We start from the raw sequence: 21,230 nt of genomic DNA on the forward strand, positions 1-21,230 counted from the left end.
CATCAGTGTTCAATACCGATGCTTCACTGCCTGATATGGCAGGACCTGAGAGCCACACACTGACGGCATCAACACTCATGCAGGAATGCCACTGGCTGCGTGACAGGCCCATGTCTATAATGGCTCATGACCATTCGTTTGCTTCCTTTATAAAGCCCACCTCCGGGAGAGGAGGGAGAGGTATCAACATGATTAAGTTGACTAGGAGAAGGTTCCATGCTTTGTTACCAAGCCATCGACTGAGCTCCGCTGAACCGTCTCCATCTGGTGAGAGGCAGGGCGAGATGCGCTATAAGAGACAAATGGTTTGACCAGCGTACCTTATGGTGTGACCAGCTGATCTGTTGAGGGAGTGGCCTTTCTTGAAAATCATCTGACATTACTGATCTACTGTTCACACCAGACCCACACAACGCCTTTGGGGCACCGAGGACCAAACGCAGGGTTCCCACATATATTCCGCACCTAGTAGACACGTAGCTGATGCATAAAATAGGGAAGATCGAGCCACAGTAGTGCATTCTACCTCTGAAAGCCAGACTGATTTCAGGTCGAAGCGACGAATGTTGGTGAGTGGAAAGGGCTGCTTAGATCTGCCCAATTCGAAAGTCGAGTTCGTCGACCCGTTTGAACTGCCCAGATGGCCGAAGTTATGCACATTGGTCGAATCAACTGTAAATATGTTTGACATTTATCACACCCAATCTACCAATAGTACAAATGTGAAAAATCAAGATCGCTCAGCTGTAACACACTTCTGGTGCCTAGCTGCCATGCTACCCGAAGGAAGCACGAGGTCTGGGATACCGCCGGGTTGCCCAAGCCAAGGCAGGAGAAGTCGAGAGGCAGAGGTCGGGTTTCGAACCACGGACCTTCCGGTCAGTAAATTCGCGCTCTAACCACATGAGCCACCTCGCTGTGCGGCAGAATAATCTAGGTTCTTCAAGGTGGTTTGTTCTGGTCCTATAAGAACAGTCTCATCAGCGCAAACCATGTCCGTGAACGAGCATCCCGAGAGCGGAAAGCTCATTACTTGAAAAGCTGACCAAGGTCACCCAGTTCCTCACCACGAACCTCACGCTCACAAGTTGCAAAGTCATGTTGCAGAAAGTATGCTTTTTGAACATGACTCTGATAACTCAAGAAGTGACACTCAAGGTTTTCGAACACTAAGTAATTTCGGAAGTTCCATTAGCTCCAAAGGCAGAGGAAGTCGGAGCACGGAACTCTAAGGCCATATTTGCGTTTCCCAATTTGCGCCACTTGTGGCGTCAAACAGGCCCTTCACTTGGTCTCAAAGGACGCGCATAACAGACTAGAGTATGGGATGTATTGTTGTGCGTGAGGTGTGGCCACTTGGGAGGAAGATTTTAAACCGTAAGATCTTCAGGTGTCGACCACCGATGTCTCGGAAAAATGTGAAATCCATTAAAATCAGTAAATTCGCAATGAGGTGAACAGATGATGTTTTTCTTATGAAGTAAAGGACACTTCCCCCACAGAATGCATTCAACACTGCAAGCTAAAATGTTTGGACCATGTATTGCGGGTGCAAGCGCTGTTTCCCGTGCCTAACTCTGCCTTTACCTCGGTGGCAGAGGAATGAGATGAGTCAGCACGTATTCCAAAAGGAGTGCCTTGAACAAAACATCACCATTCGCTGCTGTGTAGTCAGTCCGAGTGCTCGGCTGGTTAGGGTGCAATTTGACGCGCGTGGCTTATGTTTGAGCTCAGAATAGATGGATAACCTGTGGGAAGCTGTATGAAACAATCGCAGTCATTGGGTTTCGGAGCGCTTACATAAACTCTCACCGAAATGATTTCCCATACAGCCGTGTGGAGTAGCGACGTCCCTGAAATCATCTGCAGTGAGTTCAGACATAGAACACGTTCATTTTTTAGGGAGAGCGTAAGGGTGAGGTAGGACTGTTGAACCATTTAACAAAGCATACGGATATCATACGCTTAATGTTCATGCCGCACGTTTAGATCATATTCTTCCGAGTAAGGCTAGAAATGGACGTCACATTTGGAGTTGAAACCAAGCAAAACTGCATGAAAAAGATAGTAGGAAGCGCTGGAGCCTATAACCCAAAGACAATACTAACATCCACACTACATCTGCGGGATTCAATACACGGCCACCCTGGCCGAAATGTTTCGTTGACGTACCCAACTTAGACCCTGGACCATGAAAGTAGGCTGGGAGTAGCACTCGATTAATTCCGGGTGTCAATTAGTGACAAAGTTGGAGAACAGGACAAGTTTATTTCAAATGCATGAGCTTCTTTCCAACACGCCGCGTACTCACTGGAACAAGCAAACAAGTGAACAAAGCTAGCAACATCACTGCACAAAAGCACAAGAGCTTCAGGATTGCTGTGTTCAATACCTCCTAATGTTTTGGCGCCGAAGATTGCTAGCCGACACCTAAATACATCCACCTTCCCAATAATCAGTCATATTTCTAGTAGCTGAATATGGTTCACGTCCTTTTGAAACACCTAGTCTGTGGCCCCCGAGGTGATATTTGCTTGCAGGCTTGCATGTGTTGCTGGCAAAACAGCTATGCTCCACTGTTAGTTTATGTTCGAGAACAGTATCTAACAGTATCAAGTACACCCCAACTGGGGGCCCGTTTGGTCACTACATGAACGTCGAATCGTCCCAGCATGCGATAAATTTAACCCTGTTACGAACTGGCGACTGAAGTGAGGTTTATGCCAAATATAGGTGATCCGCTGGAATCAAACCTTCAGAAGAAACTCGAAAACACGGGAGAACACCATTCGATTCAGAAATTCGAAATTTGAAATAAGGCTTCGCTACAACACATCACCGGTCTACAGGTTTTGTGCGCAAAAAGTGAAGTAAACCCGGATAGAATGAGACGTGCAAAACATGTGTACGATACTACGTAACTTACATTGAGAAACAGCGGTGAATTCCTCGCTAGTATGTATATCCATTGAGCACTTTGGACCCAAATGTCTGTAACGAACAGGGAGATTTTGTTCAGCCAGTTTCGCACGTGGGAAACACCAAATTAGTCCCGCGTTCAATGGATAAACTTACACACAAAGAAGGTCCGGAATACATTGGCATGAAGCGCTTCGAAACGACACAGACCTTAGATGCGGATGAAAAAGAATCTATTTCCCGCCATTAGTTTTGAAAAAGTGCGCCACTCGGCACAGTCGATAGCTTAAACAACAGACGCAGCATGGATGATCTGTACACACTTTATAGAAGGAAGACGTGAATCCGTTAGAACCCCGTCAATGCACTGTTTGAATTCGAGGGTGCTTAAAATGGATTGCGGCACAGCACTACCTTAATCTCCACTTCCTTCAGGTGTCACATTCATCTGCATTTTCCGTGGAATTTTTGCATGCCCCTTTGCGGTTCCGAGATGGGTGGTTGAAAGCAGAGATGTTGAGCTAAGTCACAGGCCTTCCGGCACTGCTGTGCTAGAGCCTGTTAAGAAATTTACAGTCAAATTTTCCATTGTTGGGGGGAATTTTTAGCACATGATCTCGAAACCACAAGCTTGCTTCAGAGGAAAACCACAAGGGAAAAAATTTAGTTCGCGGTCACCGAACCTGGTATCATGAATGAAAAACAGTTGGGAAAGCAAATTGTCTGTAAGATGTGGGGGATAAACATGGAGCCGCCACCAAGAGTGTGCAACTCCCGTTTGCCAACAAGTCGAAGGATTTGATTTCATAGAAACATTTGTGGGCAACCTGAGTGCAAACGATTCATCACCAATCGAAGTGACATCAGTCAGTTATCAGAAGCGTAATGGTGCGTAGCGAGTGATTAATGGCTATGGGGTTGAACCCGGATGGTATACAATCAGCATGATCATAATTGTGGTGTCAGGATCGACTCTATACAGTCATAGAAGGCAGCAATATCTTGATCCAAGCAGTAACACGAAAATCGGCATCGTTCAACGTAGGGCATTACAGTAGACACTGGTGTCAGTGAATTAAACATTGCTTGAAGACGGCAACGCGGTGATTCTGGGCTGGAGGAAAATCGCACTCTGGTACGAAGGGACCAGGATCACCAGCGCATGGCGCAAATAAACCGGTATCCTTTTCATGTATGAAGTGATCTCGAACTGTCAGTATCAGCTCAGGCCCTAGATAGCGAAATGTCGGTGACGGACGGCACTTGAGGCGAGTGGAGAGGAACGGCGTTTGCAGGAAGAAAGTGCTCTCTGAAGGGTGTTGACAATCGTTAATTGGGTTTCTAGCAAGCAATGGAACCGACAAAACTGACTCCGAGGGCCAAAGCGATCCGCAATGCTAGTCGTCCACCACATTCGCCGAGAATTTCTCAACCTTGCAAACATCCTGGGGTCTGTCTTACGTAAAATCTCAAAAGTAAGTTCTCGCGTTCATTCTACATTCAAAATAACTGGCGACCTCTCACAGAAACCCGTTTCTGATATTCACGCCTTTACCAAATGCATCCTTGCTAACCTAGAAATCACCTATACTGCTCTTCAGGTTAAGTATCTTCAAGCTTTTTGTGAGTGAATGTTGGCTGCTGCAAATGAGGCGGTAGGTGCTCTGACGGTGATCTGCTACAAAAAGGAGTCAGGCACCCACTGAGTTTACACCCATCTGGAATGCCCCTAGACACTGCAAAGTGACACCCAAGATAATTCCACCAAACTACACATTAGCTACACCCCTGCCTATTTTTAAAACATCATCTTCATGGCTCACTGACCCAAGTTTTAGTTTCAAATATCTGCAACTCCGAAAATTGATATGTAGACGTCCGTGGAAATTTACTGGAGTTAGTTGACAGAGTGACTTCTGTTGTCTCGATTTCACTGCGTCAGTGGCCACCGTCGGAAAAGAAACGTCAAGTGAAATCTGCATTGAAAAACTGGTGACCTATCAGAGCAACAGGAGATACCTTATCAGCTCGGCTCAAATTATATAGGCGGTTACAGATTCCCGCTACCATGTTCGATGCTTCTGATTAACTAACGGTGTGCATGATTTTGCTCATTGTTTGGACGGCATTAGTCCGCATATATATCTATCGGTATATATATAGCCTGACCACTGTCATTCGCCACTACTGGGGAGATCGGGCCTCATTTCCCGTCTTGGCCACCATAGAGTTCCGGGTCTAAACATGATTTTCAACAATTCATGTCTCCGAGGCTTCAGCACGACGCAGAGTGCTGGTAGTTCACACTCCTATTCCACTTTTACGTTCCACTTTCGATTGCAAAAAGAGATCAATTTGATGAGCGATAAAGCACTACAGCTAGTAGATGGCGAGTGTCCTGGGATCAAAAAGTGCTGCATAAAGCCAACATTCCCAGCCAAGTTATCCCTCATTTAGTCCCTCAAATAACATCCGGCCAATGTGAGACTTCGAAATATCAACCTTTAATTGAGCGGTCACAGAACCCCTTCTACTCGAGGTCGTTCTGCAGATAAACACAATACAGTTCTCGATTAACCCGCCTCTACATAACTACAAAACGTTCACTTTAATTGAATTTTCCTCATCCTATAACCACAAAGACTCTTCTTAATCGTGGGCCTAGTGTTCTGTTTTCGGTTGTACACCATGGACTCTGATGTTTTTCTGGCCACGCTCCTATTTCGACACAACTTATTCGAGTATCCATACTGCGTGATCCCAGAAGACCGTGGAGCTTCGTTAATCATTTGTAGAATGGTTATCCCTTGTATATCTAGCTCAGGTAATTTTCCTTGAGAACATCCAGTTGAACTGTTACAAGCGCAATAAACAGGCCTGGTGGTCTTCCCTAACAAAGAATCAACGGCAACGTCACGTAACTTGAGCGCTTTGGTCGCGACACGCAGAAATTTATAAGTTCAGACTTCATGCTGCTGGCAATCTTCTTCCGTGGAGGAAGCCATGTTCCTTGCAGTACCGGGAATCCTCATCACGCGTAATTCGACAAGCATAGAGATGGTGTACACTTAACTAAACTTTCTTCCGCAAAAGAGGGCGGAATAACGACATCTCCAACTATCGCCTGATTATATTCGTCGGTCTACAACACGGGTTTGGGGAGAACATTATCAGGAAGGCGGCGCATCCCCAAACTTTTCGACTTACGCACTGAACAATTTGGCAAACAACTGATCGTGCCTGATTAATATCGGAATAGTTTCTGAGCGCACAATGCCACAGAATCTGAAATGGCGACCTTTGTACCGTATTCAATTTTTCGCAGCTTCCGGCACAAGCTAGGCTAGCGTACACGTTCTGCGTTTGACAGGAATTTGCATTCTCTCTATCACTCTCGGCCTACAACACCAATCAGCTATCCGGGCTCTAGGTCCAATCCATTATTGCTCGGGATCTGCAGTTCTAATATCTGTTCCAATGCCTTCCGATCAATAGTTCTCTCCATTTCATTGCCATAATTTTGCTTTCAGTGTTTCCAAGTAGCTTTTTTTCTGACGATTTAATTATGCGATTCAACAATTACACCATTGTATGGACCACCACTGAGTTTATTCAGCATTAATATAACATAATTTTTTCCAGTCAACCAAGGGATACTAGTGCGTTCGAAGTTGCTTTACCCAACTTCCAGTCCACTGACTTGCCACAGAAGCACTAATCCTGCTCTTCTTCTTCTGTGATCAACCAAGGGATACTAGTGCGTTCGAAGTTGCTTTACCCAACTTCCAGTCCACTGACTTGCCACAGAAGCACTAATCCTGCTCTTCTTTCTTCTGTGATGCATCGAAAAGATTCATACTCCCACCACTTTTCGTGCATGTCAGAATCTTCCGGTAATGCCGCTAAAATGGCGAAGAATTCCAAGGGCCGATACGTATCTACCGGTTGCTATAACTGTTCTGACTATACCCAGCCTTCATTCTGTTAGAAAACTGTAGCGGTGTGTCGGTTTTCTCCCGAAATAAAAGTACCACCTAAATGTTTCAAATTTTACAACGAAAATAATAGATGCCGCCTTCTGAACTTCTTTCAGTCTGGTGACACTGGGCCACCAATGAGTTGCCAACGCTAGTCTACTTTCACTAAAAATATCACCACATTTCCAGGCAACGCAACCCGAACCAACTATGCGGTGTACATATAATTACCCGCTTACATTCTCAGCACCGGACAGTAAGGTCACCAGCGCTGAAACCATTAATTCAAACTACCTACGTAAAAATGAACATTTTTCGTACTAATCGATCTAATCCTGTGAGCTCCCGACCATCAACTCTACCATACAGCAACTAAACTCACTATGCATATCGTCGCTTGTTTGTCTATATCATCACCTTAGTGAGTCACTAAAAATGGATCACAGTTGTAAACGCGGTACCTTCCAATGGTGTACGTATCTATATGGTTGGTTTCTGTTTTCCCCAGGGTTGATATGCTGAATAAACTGGATTACTGATGTGAATTATTGCTTTCAGGGCACCGCGTTTATTCCATCTATGAGTACTTCACTCGACATTTATGGCCAGCGGAGAAAAGAGTACTCAGGGAATACATCCACATGTCTGTCTTTTGTCTCAAAGAGACATTTTTCGAGGCCCATCCACAATGGTAAACGCAGTCCCCGTTATACAATGTTATAGAGTCTGTAAATTTTCTGGGTAACCTACGTTCATGTGGAGAAAAACCAGTATATGGGACGCGGTATTCTCGGAGCTCTTACACATTTCATTCACCCTCAGTTCTCCGCCGAACTAATACCACTTCCATCCCGATTTCAAGAATGACAAACCTTCCAAATTTAACCCATTCGGAATCAAAAGGGTTGCTGAATTTAACGTCTAAACCCACAATCCACCGAGATTCTTACCCAACATGGTCTAGAGCCAAAGAGAACGGCCTTGGCGATATGAGTAGCAATCACAAGCTCTATTCTCCAAACAGACACCGAAATATTCGGGAGTATTCCTTGAAACCTCAGACGGATGGCATCAACGCTGTGAGTGATTCATATATACTGTGTTCCGATGTAATTTCCTTTTATCCCATAGAATCATATAGAATCATATATTTGGAGCAAAAGAAAAATTCTGTGTACACTCCATCGAAAAAATGCGAATATCATTCCATGTACGCCCTCTGTCCGCTAGTGGAATAGCTGACTTTCGGGACCAGAGCGGAGGAGATATCCTCACAGAATCATAGATCAGATAAATGTTCATCCAAATTACGTTTGAAAATTTGAGCTGTTTCTGACTGAACGACATTTTCCGGTAAACGATTCCAAAATGACACAACGCGGCAAGAGAAACTGTACCCATGAGGCACATTTTCCAAGCGTGTGACAGTAAGTTTAAATCGATGTCCTCGGGTGATGTTGGTTGTTGGAATCTCAAACAAGAACATCAACTGCGGAAAATGGTTTGGGCACAAAACAAGGAAAACATAGATGAGATCAATCCGGAGACGTCTGTATTCAAGTGTGAACAATTTCAGTTTGCTGCATCTCTCAGAATAAGAAAGACTCCGCAGACTGGGAACCATCTTTGTAACGAGGTGTTGGACACGTCCGAGCTTTCTGGCTTCGGCTTTCGTAAGTGGGGAGAAAGCTGGTGCACCGTATTCCAATATAGGCCAGATCATGGTGGGATACAGTTTCAAAACTAACTCTACCATCCACGTCGAAAAAATTCACTTCAATGCCCACAAAATGCGAAGAGACTTCTTATACACAGCGCTCGTGTGGTCCTTCGACTTTAAATCATAACGGATTTGAACGCCCAAGTCTCGGATTGATGAGACCGATTTCCATTTTTGGCCATCTAGATGATATACACGACCTGAACCTGGCTTTCCCAGGCATATGTATTCTGATTTGGCCGGGTTGATCGGAAGCCTCCTTTCAGAGGACCAGGCCACCAGACGTTCTAAGTCATGCTGAAGAGCCACTCGGTCTTCGTCACACTCAATAGGTTTCCATATCTTAAGATCATCAGTGAATAAGGTACTTCGTAGTTTATATGCTGGTGATACGCTTCTGTTTTTGCGTAATCGTTGTCCACCTCTTGTAAGTATATTTACAGTAAACTTCCGCCAACAAATTTGTTGTGAGGTGACTATGATGTGGGTGTTTGTCGGAACAATGACCAGCTAGAACTTCCTGTGCGACACATGCGGAGCTATCTTCTACTAAGGGGAAAGTACCTCACCATTCCAAACTCTCACTATTATTCTTGTGTTGGACAGCGTGCGATTCACTACAAGTGAATGATGGAGCTTGTGGAGTCTAAATGTCCCTGATGTACGCCCTTCGCAGTAAGGGTCACATGATTGCTGCGCTTGCAAAATCGCAGGAGAGTATTGCTGGTTGTCTCCGTTGTCGTTTTATAGGGAATTTTCGGGGATGAGTAGCCTAGGTGCTTGTAGCAGGGTGGCTCTAGCCATCGTTTTTTTCAGTTTTATTTTCACTATACGGCTTTATTTAAATAAGTTAACATGGTTGTTTGGCACTGAAGCATCATTATTCTCATCTGGCGTTGCTATCACAAGTGCTACTTGTCTGATCGCAGAACAATCTCATATAACACGTATCTCCGAGCTGAAGAATTCAAATACCTTCAGGCGTTTTACCACCGATACGTCCGTAGCAAAGCACGAATTAGCCAAGCATAGCATATCCGCAGCAGCATGATGCCTAAGACAGTACATGGCAGTAAATCGGAATAGCTAGAACAGCAAGTGACTTACCGAATTAAACTGATGGGTTATTTGCTCGGCATGCCAAACAACAGATCACCAATGTATGTTTTGCTTTCAAACCCTCATTCAAAGCGGTTTGTGCGGAACACTGTAGCGCAAGACAGGAGCGCAGCAGCCAGGTAGTCCATTTGAGTTTGCGAACACCTGGTTGGGGTCCACGTGAGTAACTCTGTTTGTCGTCATAAACCCTAAGGGATATATCAAGCAAAGGAACTCTGGTGAAGATGTCACTTCTTGACCGCTCTGTTAGACTTGCTGCTTGGCTTGAGGCAGGCCTAGTTTGCAAAAAGTGCTACGCAATCCAGTCTAATCTGATACGCTTTGAGGCTGCTTATCATTGCTGTATAGGACTGTGAACACCAAGTCTCCAGCCATTTTCTTCGGTCTTTGTTTGACCGTTTTGCGTTTTCTCATCTAACATTTCCAATCGCTATTTTTTATCTTAAATATGCTGTTTCACGCTTATATGATGGCGCCGGCTTCCATTGTTGTCGTATTGCTGTTGACGATAGCATGGCAATAAATATTTCAACAAGTGGGGGAAGTGCATCACAGGTTTTATTGTGTTTTAAAGTATTTTTTTAGCTAACTTGTGTTAGCATACACCAAGTTCTGGGTTTGGTACTAGTGTTGACTAGATTCTGCTGCATGGGGGAATTATTACCATCGACTGCTCTGTTTTGGAAGCCCAAACCATAAGTTATCTTCCGATGTGCAAGTGAACCGGAAGCTCAGTGAGTGGTTCGAATCTACCGCTGTCCTTTCCTAGGTTAAATCCTTAATACACCGATTCGAGGTATGTTGTTCTCGCACAATGGTAAGCGAATAAACATCCTATACCGGACTCATGCATGGTTGGTGTGACTGCTCGGCTTATCACTCTGATTTATCTAAACATCCTTTTTTGAATAGAGGGTTGCTTCATTTATCATCCACAGCATTCACTACTCACTTGTCTGTTATGAACAAAGATTGATCACAAAGAATACCACTGGTTATCTAACTTTCCAACTGCCGTTTTGTTAACTGCATCGTTTCTGCCTTGCTCTGTTTGATGTTCCGTCTTGCTGTAATGGACCGTGTACATGTGTGCCTGCGCACCCGGCGTGGATTGCTAGATTTAGGCATAGGAATTTTCGTAGCTATTCTTTAGAATCACTAAATTAATGAGTCGATGAGATATGAAGCCAAAGACATGAAACAAATTTTTTGGTTCCATGCAGATTCTGTGATTCGTTTTATTCGGATTTGATGCTTTCGAACCACGGTGGTTAGTGTTTGGATTCTGGCAGATTCATAGTCGGGCTGTAGTAACGAGCCCCGTGTGTTATTCTGAAGTGAAAATCTCCCTAACAGTTGTTGGACCTAGGGTGCAGCCATCTGACTTTTGTTGTATTCCCCAAGTTTCAAGCTCCAATCTTAGTCCGAAAGCATACAAAAACGTACAATTAAAGTGAATCAGTTATCGCTCTATTAAGTTTGTGACAAACGACTTACTAGCAGCACACCAAGGCAGAAAGTATTGAAAACCTTTTCAAAAACTTCAATACTGCAACTCTTATGTAAGATTGTGAACTCATATTATGTTTGAGTATACATGAACAGGTATCAGCTACGTCAGATGCGACGTTCAGGTAATTCAAGGATCGATCAGCATTGTTTTTTAGGGAGGGGGTTGGCTATTTTGAGAATGACGCTTAGGTTGACAAGACAAAAAACGAAGGAAACACGAAAGTCTGTCCTTTCGTCACTGTTGGTGGGGCTTTAGATGCGATCTGTTATTTCCGGGATATCTTACATACACGTATATAAAGCGTGTACACACATGTATGGTTTACGTATATGTGCGTTTAATAAAACTGAAAACAAAGCAAACGGAAGAAAGAAACCAGATCTACTTTGCGGGATAAAGTGCTGTACGCTGAAGGACAGATGGTCCACATTTTAGTTCTGAAAGTTCGACTCTAAATGAATAGCTCTCGGGTCAGTAAACGACAAAGACAGAGATCCACACAGTTGCGTGAGAATGCACAACTGTTATGCGCAGGATGGTTTTAGAGAAATGTAACAATTTAAAACGTCACCGAGGACTGCCTTGAGAAGTTCTGTACAAGCGTCATGTTTTTTCAGTTTAGGCCCTTAGGAGAAAACTTTGTAAGATAGTGCGGGAAGCTGATAAATACCGACTGCATTGTTCGATGCTAATATGTCAGGACGCTGAAAACGATGTCTAAACAGCATGAAGTAATTTTTAGGGCCTTGTGCACAATTTCTGGCAACCACCTTAGCTATGTCCACGTTATTCTCCGTATGATATAACAATTTAATGATTTTGGAGAAAAGTGTCATCACGTATGTATCTTGTCAAGTCGAAAGAGATGATAACATCAAGACGTTTCATCCATTCTAACCTGATGCAGTAGCAATTCGTTGACAGCGGTAAGTGCGAAAATAGGTAGAACATCACTGAGCTGTCTACTAGGCTTCTTTGCTAACACTATATGGAGCGTTTAGAAATCGCACCGTTACTGCGTTAATATGGCTTGGTAGTACTGATGGCGATACTAACGAAGTAAGTAATGTGTAGCGAGAAACATGCTACCTAATCAGTGGTAGTTCTTCTGATAATGGTTAAACGCTGATGATATAATTCTGTTTAAGACAGATCAGCTTCAGTTGAAGGGGTTGTCACGAAATGCATGGTCTGTACTTGATGGTGCATTAGACGTCTTCGCCCGCTTAACGCGTTTTCTTTATGGCTGATTCATTCAATATTTACTCGCCTAATGATGCATGTTGAATGCATAGAGAATCATCGCGAAGGGCAAGCTTTGATCTTTTGTTCAAACTTCGTTAAACTTTGTGACAGATGAGTTGGCGTGTTTTCGTTTTACTTTCTTAAAACTGGCAGGTGTGTGATGTTCAGCCACTGCGTAACTGAATCACATCTGAAATTTCCGTTCTACGTTAGAAATTATTGGGGTAAAGTTTTTGATTCATAAGATGGCCTAAAGACTTTCAGATGGGCGGAGATGGGTCAATAAGAAGGAAGAACGTATTATTTCGTTAGAACTACGGATTCATTCATGATGCAGAATAGCAAAAATCTCATGCGGCCATAAAAATTATCAGAATAATGTGTGTAGTAGCATCCAGCGATTATTTATACGCTATACATCCCTCTTGTTACGCTACGGCCATCTCTTGACTCTCACCCCATTGTGTTAACTTTATGGTAACTATGACAGATAGGAGTATTCTATGTCTCTAAACGGTAAAAAATAGTGGTCACTCAGCTTTGATCCTCCTTACAGCAAAACTGCCGTGCAACTCGAAGGAAAGCACGACTGATGACGTAATGTTAGGTTGCCCAGACCTAGACAGGGGCAATGGAAACGGACACCCTCTATTTAATGCTCCAGACACATTTTCGCAGCGGTAATCTAGACTGTTGTGCTCAGTTTTTGCTTGAGACAATTATTTGAGTTTAAACGGATCCGTTGTTGCCCTCATTCACCCTAAGTCTGAGTCGTTTTTTGCCTTCGGTAACGTATCATAAAGGGTGACACATAGCGAAAGAAAGCTCACATTATCAGCTAGATTGACTTTCAGAAGCTATCTAGCTGTTCATCACTATGTTTGGTACTTCAAACAATGCCAGCTTTTCGTTACTAACTTCTCATGCTTGAATCTGGTGTTGTGTTCCCTGCCATTGGCGTGGTCTCTTGGTGCTTATCTCACACATCCATGTTCATACTCTTTTAACTACCTAGAACATACCAACCAATCATTTCCTCCATTGTTGCTGCTAACTGCCCCCCACATCACCGTTCATATCTCAATCTCCCGCGAGACTGATTGTTAACACTGGGTCTATTTTTACTCCTTTTAGTCTTCGAACTGCTCACTGGACTTTTCCAAGTATTTGACCACGCGCTCGGTTGAAGATCAAAGAGACCTAAGATCGAAAATTGACCGTACGGCGTCATCCGAACTGGCCACACTGAATCTCAACGACAATCATTATAATGCAACTCCGCCAACGTCCCCTCCTCCGGTGGCCGCTAGGACAAAGTGGTCCTCGTCTGGTTGCAAAGGCGGTGAGGGCCAGTCATCAGCAGCTGAGTCTGCGCTGTCGATCTGCGATGAGCTCCCTTCCTCTACAGCGCACTTAAATCACCTGTCATCCGAACCTTGCAGTTCAACAGAGACAAGCAACAGTAGTAACAACAGCAGTGCTCCCCGGTGGTCTAATGTATCACGCACCAGCCCGTCGTCAACTTTTCCCGCAAAACCTATCCAAACCGGAAATCACTGTGTTCATCCCAATGGCGGACTGGTTGGATTGAACAATTTGGGAAACACGGTAAGCCTGATTTTTTCATTCTTTAGGTGAATTTAGGACTAGATATACACACGTACGACTTTGGTCAGCGTTTGCTAACTCAAACTCTGATTGGTAGTTTGTGTACTGTTTCACATCCGTAATTAACGGTTTCATTCTCGCATACATTAGGTTCTCCAGAGTGTTTCCGAAGGTCCTAGCGCCTTGCGTTTTGCGCTCCGTTCTTTTCAGCCTTGTATATCACGTCAAGGTCTGCAGTATGGGTATTCTCAGTATTTCGTACAAAGGTTACGTAGTTTGCACAGCAGAGAGCTAAACAGCACTGCTGTGAGAAAATTTCATTCATAGGAAATTCGATTGTCAAAATGAATTATTGCTTACAACTTGTAAACTGTTGCTGACGATGGCTCAAGTGATTAGACCGCGAATCTACTGGCCGGAAAGTTCGTGGTTCGAACCCAACCTCTGCCTCTCGACTTCCCCTGTCTAGGCTTGGGCAACCAGGCAGTATCCCAGCTCTCGTGCTTTCTTCGGGTAGCGTGGCTGCTAGGCATCGAAAGGGTGTTGCAGCTGAGCGATCGATTCGCACGATTTCTCCGATAATAATTGACGATCGCTCCTGTTAGTGGTGGTGGCTAAATTTTGCTTCACGCTTGGTACCCTTCTATGATGCGATCCTAAGTGAAAAAGTGCAGGCAGGTGACGCGCGGCAGAATACGGAGTATCTAGGTTTGTAACGATAGCTTGAAGCATACATAAGACCCCTTTAGAAGTCCAACGCATGACACATCTGGGTTACAGAAGGTTTCTGGTGAAAAGTTAAGCGAAGTTCACTGCCGGATGTTTGTTTGAAAATCCGCACGAATGTACTACCAGTCCCCATGTTCATACTCGCGGTTGACGGCCTATGTGCATCCGTTTGGCGATCAGTGTAGCTCGGCAACAAAACTGCTCTCGCCGTCCATCGATGGTGGAATCATCTTGTTATCCTTGTTAATAATAAGTGACCTTGACAGTACCTAATTACCTAGCGTCGCGGACAAATTTTACGGTACTAGGAATGTGCATGAGACAGTTAATGTAAAATGAAGTCCCATTTGGATATCATGAATCCAGCCACGTCATTGGACAGTGCTAAACACGCACCACGCTTGTATTAATTTACCTTGCCCGCCACTTAATCGTTCCACTTGTCTCGTGGACGGCACTGTTTACGTTATGCCGTATCCTTAGGCTAATTTCTTGTTGCTAGCATGTGTTTGCTAGTCTCAAACTGAGTCTAAGCTCTGTGAACGATCGAGAATGGTCGGACTATTCGGAATACTGGATCCATCGGCATGTTTTGCATACGTTGATTTCGTTTTTATTGTCTTCGAGTTTTAACAACCAAACTCTTCAGGTTTCCAAATATATATGGGTGCGTTGTTTTTCCACTTATCAGTAAGTGTACGTTATTGTAACGATATCCTCCCAATTTTCACGTTTTTTGGCTTTGTGCTGTTGTCAAACGCATATTTAGAATAGTAATTAGTACCTCTAAAAAGACTAGCTGCCTTTTGGCAGCTGAGGAGTGATGTTTCCAAAGAGAGAACAGCTGCGCTAGCTACAGGTTTCTACGTAAAAGTGTTTGTTTAACGCCAAGGTCCTTTTTTGGAGAGTTCGAGTGTACAGACAGCCGCATGCCGAGAGAACCGTTCGTCATCGGCCACATTTGATTGTAGCAGCTTCAGGTGATGTCTGTTTACTGTCTCATGAGTTTCCCGCTAACGTAGCACACCTTGGTTAACCGTCACTCCTCTTTAGGTCGGCTGGAATGTAGCTATCTGTACACAGCAGTTTTGCTTCCTTACACATGTGCCAAATGTGTGAACTCTCTTGGACAGATTCAAAGTATCTTCATGACAGGATTGTTTCTCCCTAAGAAGAATGGCTGAAATGAACCGGCTTATACACCGGTTCAGTGGCATTTGAGCAATTCCTCAAGTGATTGACAGATTATACGAAAACGTGTTCGTATGCAGCGACGAAATTCGAAAAATATCGAATTTCCGTGCGTTACTTCGTTTTATCAGTACGTCAGCTGCACGGTATTTCGACAAACGATGCTGTGTGCCTGCGTGAGGTTTAATTATCCATCAATTCAAGCAGTTTGTCTATGCAACGGATACATGAATTCTAGCTAAAAAATATGGCGCGGAGCACTTTCATCATGGTGTCCTCTTTCGGAAAACAAGCCAACCGTTTACCGAACCAGAAGTTGACTCTTGCCCACTTTTGCGAAGTTTATCTCCCTGAGCGAGGAGGCAGCAAAGGGAGGAATTATGCCCACAGAGTCGTCCTCTCGATCGAGTGTCTTCTCGTGGAGGAGTTTTCCCATATTCCCCACTTCGTCTTGAATGCACACGCTCTGTGGATCCGTTTGTAGTGGTAGGTCACATCGTGATGGATAATCTGGAAGCGAATTTCAAGTGTTATCACTGGACTGTTAAAGTGCGAAATTCGTGAGAGCGTATTTGAGCGTCTATTCACGGCGTGGTCCGGTAGCATTCACACACAGCCAAACAGTGTTCTATGCGATGACTGAACAAAAGTTTGCTATCCACATATTCCGCTCGGCTACAACATGAAATCTGACACCGGTATTTTTTACGTTCAGTTTTTTCCATGAACTCGTCTGCCTACTTGAGAATTCTCAGGCCAGCAATATTTATCCGTGGCTTCTGAGGAAACGACCATTTCCGCCACGCCTCACTCCGTTTTTGCCACAGTTTTCGGACACTTGGATGTTTCGGTAAAGTTGAACTAGACGTTGTTGCATCAGCTTCAGAGTGGGCATTTTCTTTCACATTTAGATATTTTCATCCCATTATTTTCTAACTAACCGAAGCTCTACTTCTTGTGGGAACAACCAGGGGATAAATGGTTGAGCAGTTTGCCTGCACAGAGCAGACGCTATTGGGAGTTGAAACGAGTTCCCGCTGCTTAACGGAGCTGTCTTTCAGTGTGAGGAAAAGAGTTCACCACAATCAGCATGGCGTTAGTGTGCATAAAATAGTCAGGCTATTCTGCTTCATTCTTCGGCCATCATTGTCTAAAGGCTGATGTGAGCAGAGAGGTAAAATTTTCATTGCTTCTCACCCTTATCCAACAAGAGTGGATGCAAAATTTCCGCAGATGTCTTATTTATTTATTGGTTGAGAAAGAGCCGTTGCTGCATTGACGAGACGCATTACGAATGTTCTGATCCAAAGCCTTATTTAAAAATTTCAACCCACCTAATATCTGTACAATATCAGAATTGTTCGCTCAGCACTCATGATTTGATGTCCCGATATCCAAAGCGAGTACTTAGAGGTTATCATCTCCAACGTTACGTCACTGAAATCTTGACCTTCAGAAGCGTTTTCATGATCACCGGTTTTCTGCCTGTTTGGATATTCCCAGACATCCGGAGCACTCACAGCTCGAGTTATACTCTCCCACTCTGTCAGTAGCTGGTCGTACCAATACTCTACTACGGTATACTGGTTGGTGCCGTAAACTAATTGCTACTACGCAAAATCCAAAGTGTACTTTGCTAATTTCTCGACGAATTACGCTCGAGGCATGGCAAAATGTTTTCCTTGCCAGTGTTGTTTTACGTGTTAACCCTGATTAAACAGGACCCATCGCATGCCTTCTACGGCAGTCCAGTCAACATTTGGTCGTATCAAAGTATTTTGATACTTTTCCGAGAATTCCACTGACCAGATCGCCGTATTCGGACTATGAGCCCTAGTTATACCTGTCTCTTGCATGTCTGTGGCTAAGGCACGTGTGTAGCTGGGAACAACCGGCAGGCTGATCATCCATCCTTGTTATCTAGCCATTACGACCGGACAGGTATAAAAGTATCGCGATAACGTTTTTTGTAGTACAGCCAAAATCATGACAAATTTCGGGTATGAAATCCAACTTTATTTCCTCCAGCTGTAATGGGTTCCAGCTAGCGAGTTAGATAAACTACCAAGCCAGCTCAAATCCAGTCGCTTGTGTGGTGGGCTGGTGTGCCACTCCTGAATGCGACATTAGTCGTCCAACGTTAACATGGATTGCTGGTGTAGGATAGTGCAACGGACGACTGTGAAACCAGAACACTTCGCCTCTGGAGGTGGAATGGAGCCCAGATTGTCTCCTAGCCGGAAGTCTCATTGCCAGGAGATTATCACTAGTGCAACTGGGTGATGATATCTCCTGGTTTGCGAATCCATTGTAGGCAGTTACCGGTGCAATAATACCGAGTCCTACAGAAGAAGCCTTTTAATTTTCCAGGCTCATGAGAACTGTCTGGTGCTTCATTTTCAGTTTCTTTTCGTACGCTGTTGCTTATGAAGTCAGTTGTAGCGTACCTCTACAACATCGATAATTTTTATCAGGTGAGAGAACAACCAATGTTACCTTAATCGCATTTGTATCTGTCCAGCCCGGTGTGTAAAAGTTGGTCGTCTTACGTTCCGTTGACCATAGTTCAAGCACGCAGGGTTAACGCAGACTTTCCCAGGATTGTCACGTCCAAAAGGTTATCGAGTTAGTTTTCATATCTCTGTCCCGCTTTCCCAACTCTTTTTCAGTGTTTCATGAACTCCATAATCCAGTGTTTGAGCAACACTCATCCGTTGCTAGAATATTGCATATCCGAACGATACGTGAATGACCTAAACAAATCCAGCACTATGCGCGGAAACCTATTTACGGGTGAGTTGATACAGACGTGACCTGTTCCTTCGAAGTTTTTGTTGTCACTATTGAGTGCGGTTTTCTTTGCTCTCAGGGTATTTGACGGAGTGCCCACAGCTATATAAATTTGATCCACTTCACAGGCTCTTGACTGGTCGTCGTGTCTTGGTTTGAGCTCTCCGGTTAGCCCACACCAAAGGTACTAAGATGTTGTTCCGTAAGAACGGCGACTTCTTCTGCAAGAAAGAACTCTTAGAATTTCTTGGATGATGCTGGTTACAGATCGTCGCCGTCTTGGTTAAGGAATCCAATCAGCTAGCCTTCAGCTAGCGTAGAAGCGTGAGCCTTCGAGTTAAGCCCCCTGTACACACAAAGATTCACTGTTGGTCCTTACTCTGAGGAGTTTTGCACTAAGTTGTTCAGCGCAATCTACCGCTCATCAATGTGTCGATATATTGACAGTTCGAGCTCGGTGAACCGTTCAGAGACTATCTGGACAATCGCCACATCTACCATTTGTATGAACCCGATTTCCGACACAACCTCGCTTTCTACTGGTCTCGTATAATTTCAAGGCAACTCAGTCACACTTCATTTGCTTGTGGAGCATCTTTAAATGTACTTTTGGGGTCCGAAGTTTTTCAGCAGGCCAACATCCGGAAGAAAATCAATGCGGTCACTAATTTTCATGACGCTGCCCAAAGTTTCATCGTTTGGTCCAATGTTTGCTGCCTGATTCCCATGTCGTATTCTAATGTGTTCACCTTTGAGCAGGTCGTTTCTAGGCCTGACTAGCCAAAAAACATTCAATCGCTATCGTGGTTTGAGGACTCGGGGCCGGGGCTCTGACCATTCCCTTGCTCTGAGGCGATGCGACTGAGGTACTGGGGGCATTTTGCTAACCTTAAATATGCTTATAGGCAGGTACTGTGGATTTGACATCATATGCAGCGCGATGGACATGTAGCGTAGGACTTTGCCGTGATCCATCTTTCACGTACATGCGCCCGACGAGGGTGCTTCAACGACAAGGCAATCTCCGTAGATTTTATGATGGGTTCTCTTTTGTGCAGCATCTCGTTTATGGGAAATTTCGTCCACTTTTTGAAAGCAGGTTCTTCGGAGTTGAAGAAGCTGCTTTGTGTCACACCTGTTCAACAGGCGACAAACCGGTTCTAGTCCGTCGAGAAGTCAAACATCAGATGGTAAAATCTTACTACTCTCAGCTTAAAAAGGTGCAGCAAAACACACTCTGATTCATGTATATGACATATATATGAAAGCGTGAATCGGTGCTATTTTCAAACCGCATGCCTAAGGGATAAACAACCCACTAATCAGCGAAAAACACTCATTTGCAAACTAATTTGGTTTTGCGAGAGACTCACCTGGAACCAAGCTGAATCTCTCGTTCGTGATTTTTCCAGGCGAATGAATGTGCTGCATCAGGCACGTTTCGAGATATCGCGATACATGTGTATTCGTAATGCACTACTCATAAGGTTGCTGAAAATTCTTCGGCAGCCCACGACCGACTTTGCTCTTCTTGGGGCTCATCGTGCAGGCGCGGCCCCCGAGTTTCCGTCAACTTCATGTCTTACTTGAAACCAAATTGCACGAAATTAGCTAAATACACCCATTTACAAACAATTTTGGTTCTGAATAGTGCGTTACGAACCCACCTAATCATTTCTACCTTGTTATACACATGCCATCATTCCATTCTGATCAGTCTTACGAGATCTCGTTTTCCTTTCATATCCATCCGACCAACTCCCGTATGATTAAAGCCTACGCCTCTTTGATGAATGAGCTTTGGGATCCAGAGATGTTCGAATCTTCCACCAGTCCAATGCAATTTAAAACACAAATCCAGCGGTTTGCGCCCCGATTCGTGGGTTACTCGTAAGTTCCAGCCGGTCATGTTTGCATACTGAGACTTTCTTTTTGTGTTTCGCTTTACGCTGATATTTCCGGAGACCGTATGTGCTCTCCCCCAAGTTACGAGAATAAGGTATTGCCATACAGCATGTGTAAATGATACCTTTCGCTCGGATCCTATAACTCCACTCATGTATTGAGTCCTTTTTGAGGTCAAATTCGTCGAAACCCGACGTCAACAGAAAGAAGCGAAAGCAACTGTAAACAGCGCATCCTAACCGTGATTTTGTTCCTCTGTTTTTTCGGTGTCGACTCATGAATCACCATCCGGGCTTGCAGCAATCATATTTGATGCAAACTGTGATATACTAAATCTAGGTTGACACATTCAGTCACCATGCCACGTTCTCGAGACCTGTTGTAACCCACAGTAAGTTCACACCGAACGTACTGTTGGAAAGCAGCACCGCTTCACCGGATTCGCCTAATTCCGAGTTAGTGGAAAATAAAGCTGGCGTTATTGTGTAGAAAAAGAGACAAGAGTGGATGAGGG

General features: G+C 44.3%; 2 protein-coding genes across 2 annotated transcripts in view; one reads left to right on the forward strand and one right to left on the reverse strand.

The window, feature by feature from the left end:
* Positions 1-3,161, reverse strand: part of T265_01515 (hypothetical protein) — a gene marked incomplete at both ends in the record, with an annotated part of 36,874 nt that extends 33,713 nt beyond the window's left edge. Inside the window, 2 exons of the mRNA XM_009165556.1 lie at positions 2,927-2,991; positions 3,076-3,161. Of these exons, the coding sequence (XP_009163820.1) occupies positions 2,927-2,969 (43 nt within the window). The remainder of the gene's footprint in view (positions 1-2,926; positions 2,992-3,075) is intronic.
* A 4,293-nt stretch (positions 3,162-7,454) lies between these two features.
* The window catches only part of T265_01516 (hypothetical protein), a gene marked incomplete at both ends in the record, with an annotated part of 59,480 nt that continues 45,704 nt past the window's right edge, over positions 7,455-21,230 (forward strand). Inside the window, 5 exons of the mRNA XM_009165557.1 lie at positions 7,455-7,587; positions 7,620-7,975; positions 13,628-14,101; positions 18,691-18,814; positions 20,587-20,701. Coding sequence (XP_009163821.1) covers positions 7,476-7,587; positions 7,620-7,975; positions 13,628-14,101; positions 18,691-18,814; positions 20,587-20,701 — 1,181 coding nt within the window. The remainder of the gene's footprint in view (positions 7,588-7,619; positions 7,976-13,627; positions 14,102-18,690; positions 18,815-20,586; positions 20,702-21,230) is intronic.

The sequence above is a fragment of the Opisthorchis viverrini genome (genome assembly GCF_000715545.1).
Source record: "Opisthorchis viverrini unplaced genomic scaffold opera_v5_16, whole genome shotgun sequence".
Taxonomy (NCBI): Eukaryota; Metazoa; Platyhelminthes; class Trematoda; order Opisthorchiida; family Opisthorchiidae; genus Opisthorchis; species Opisthorchis viverrini.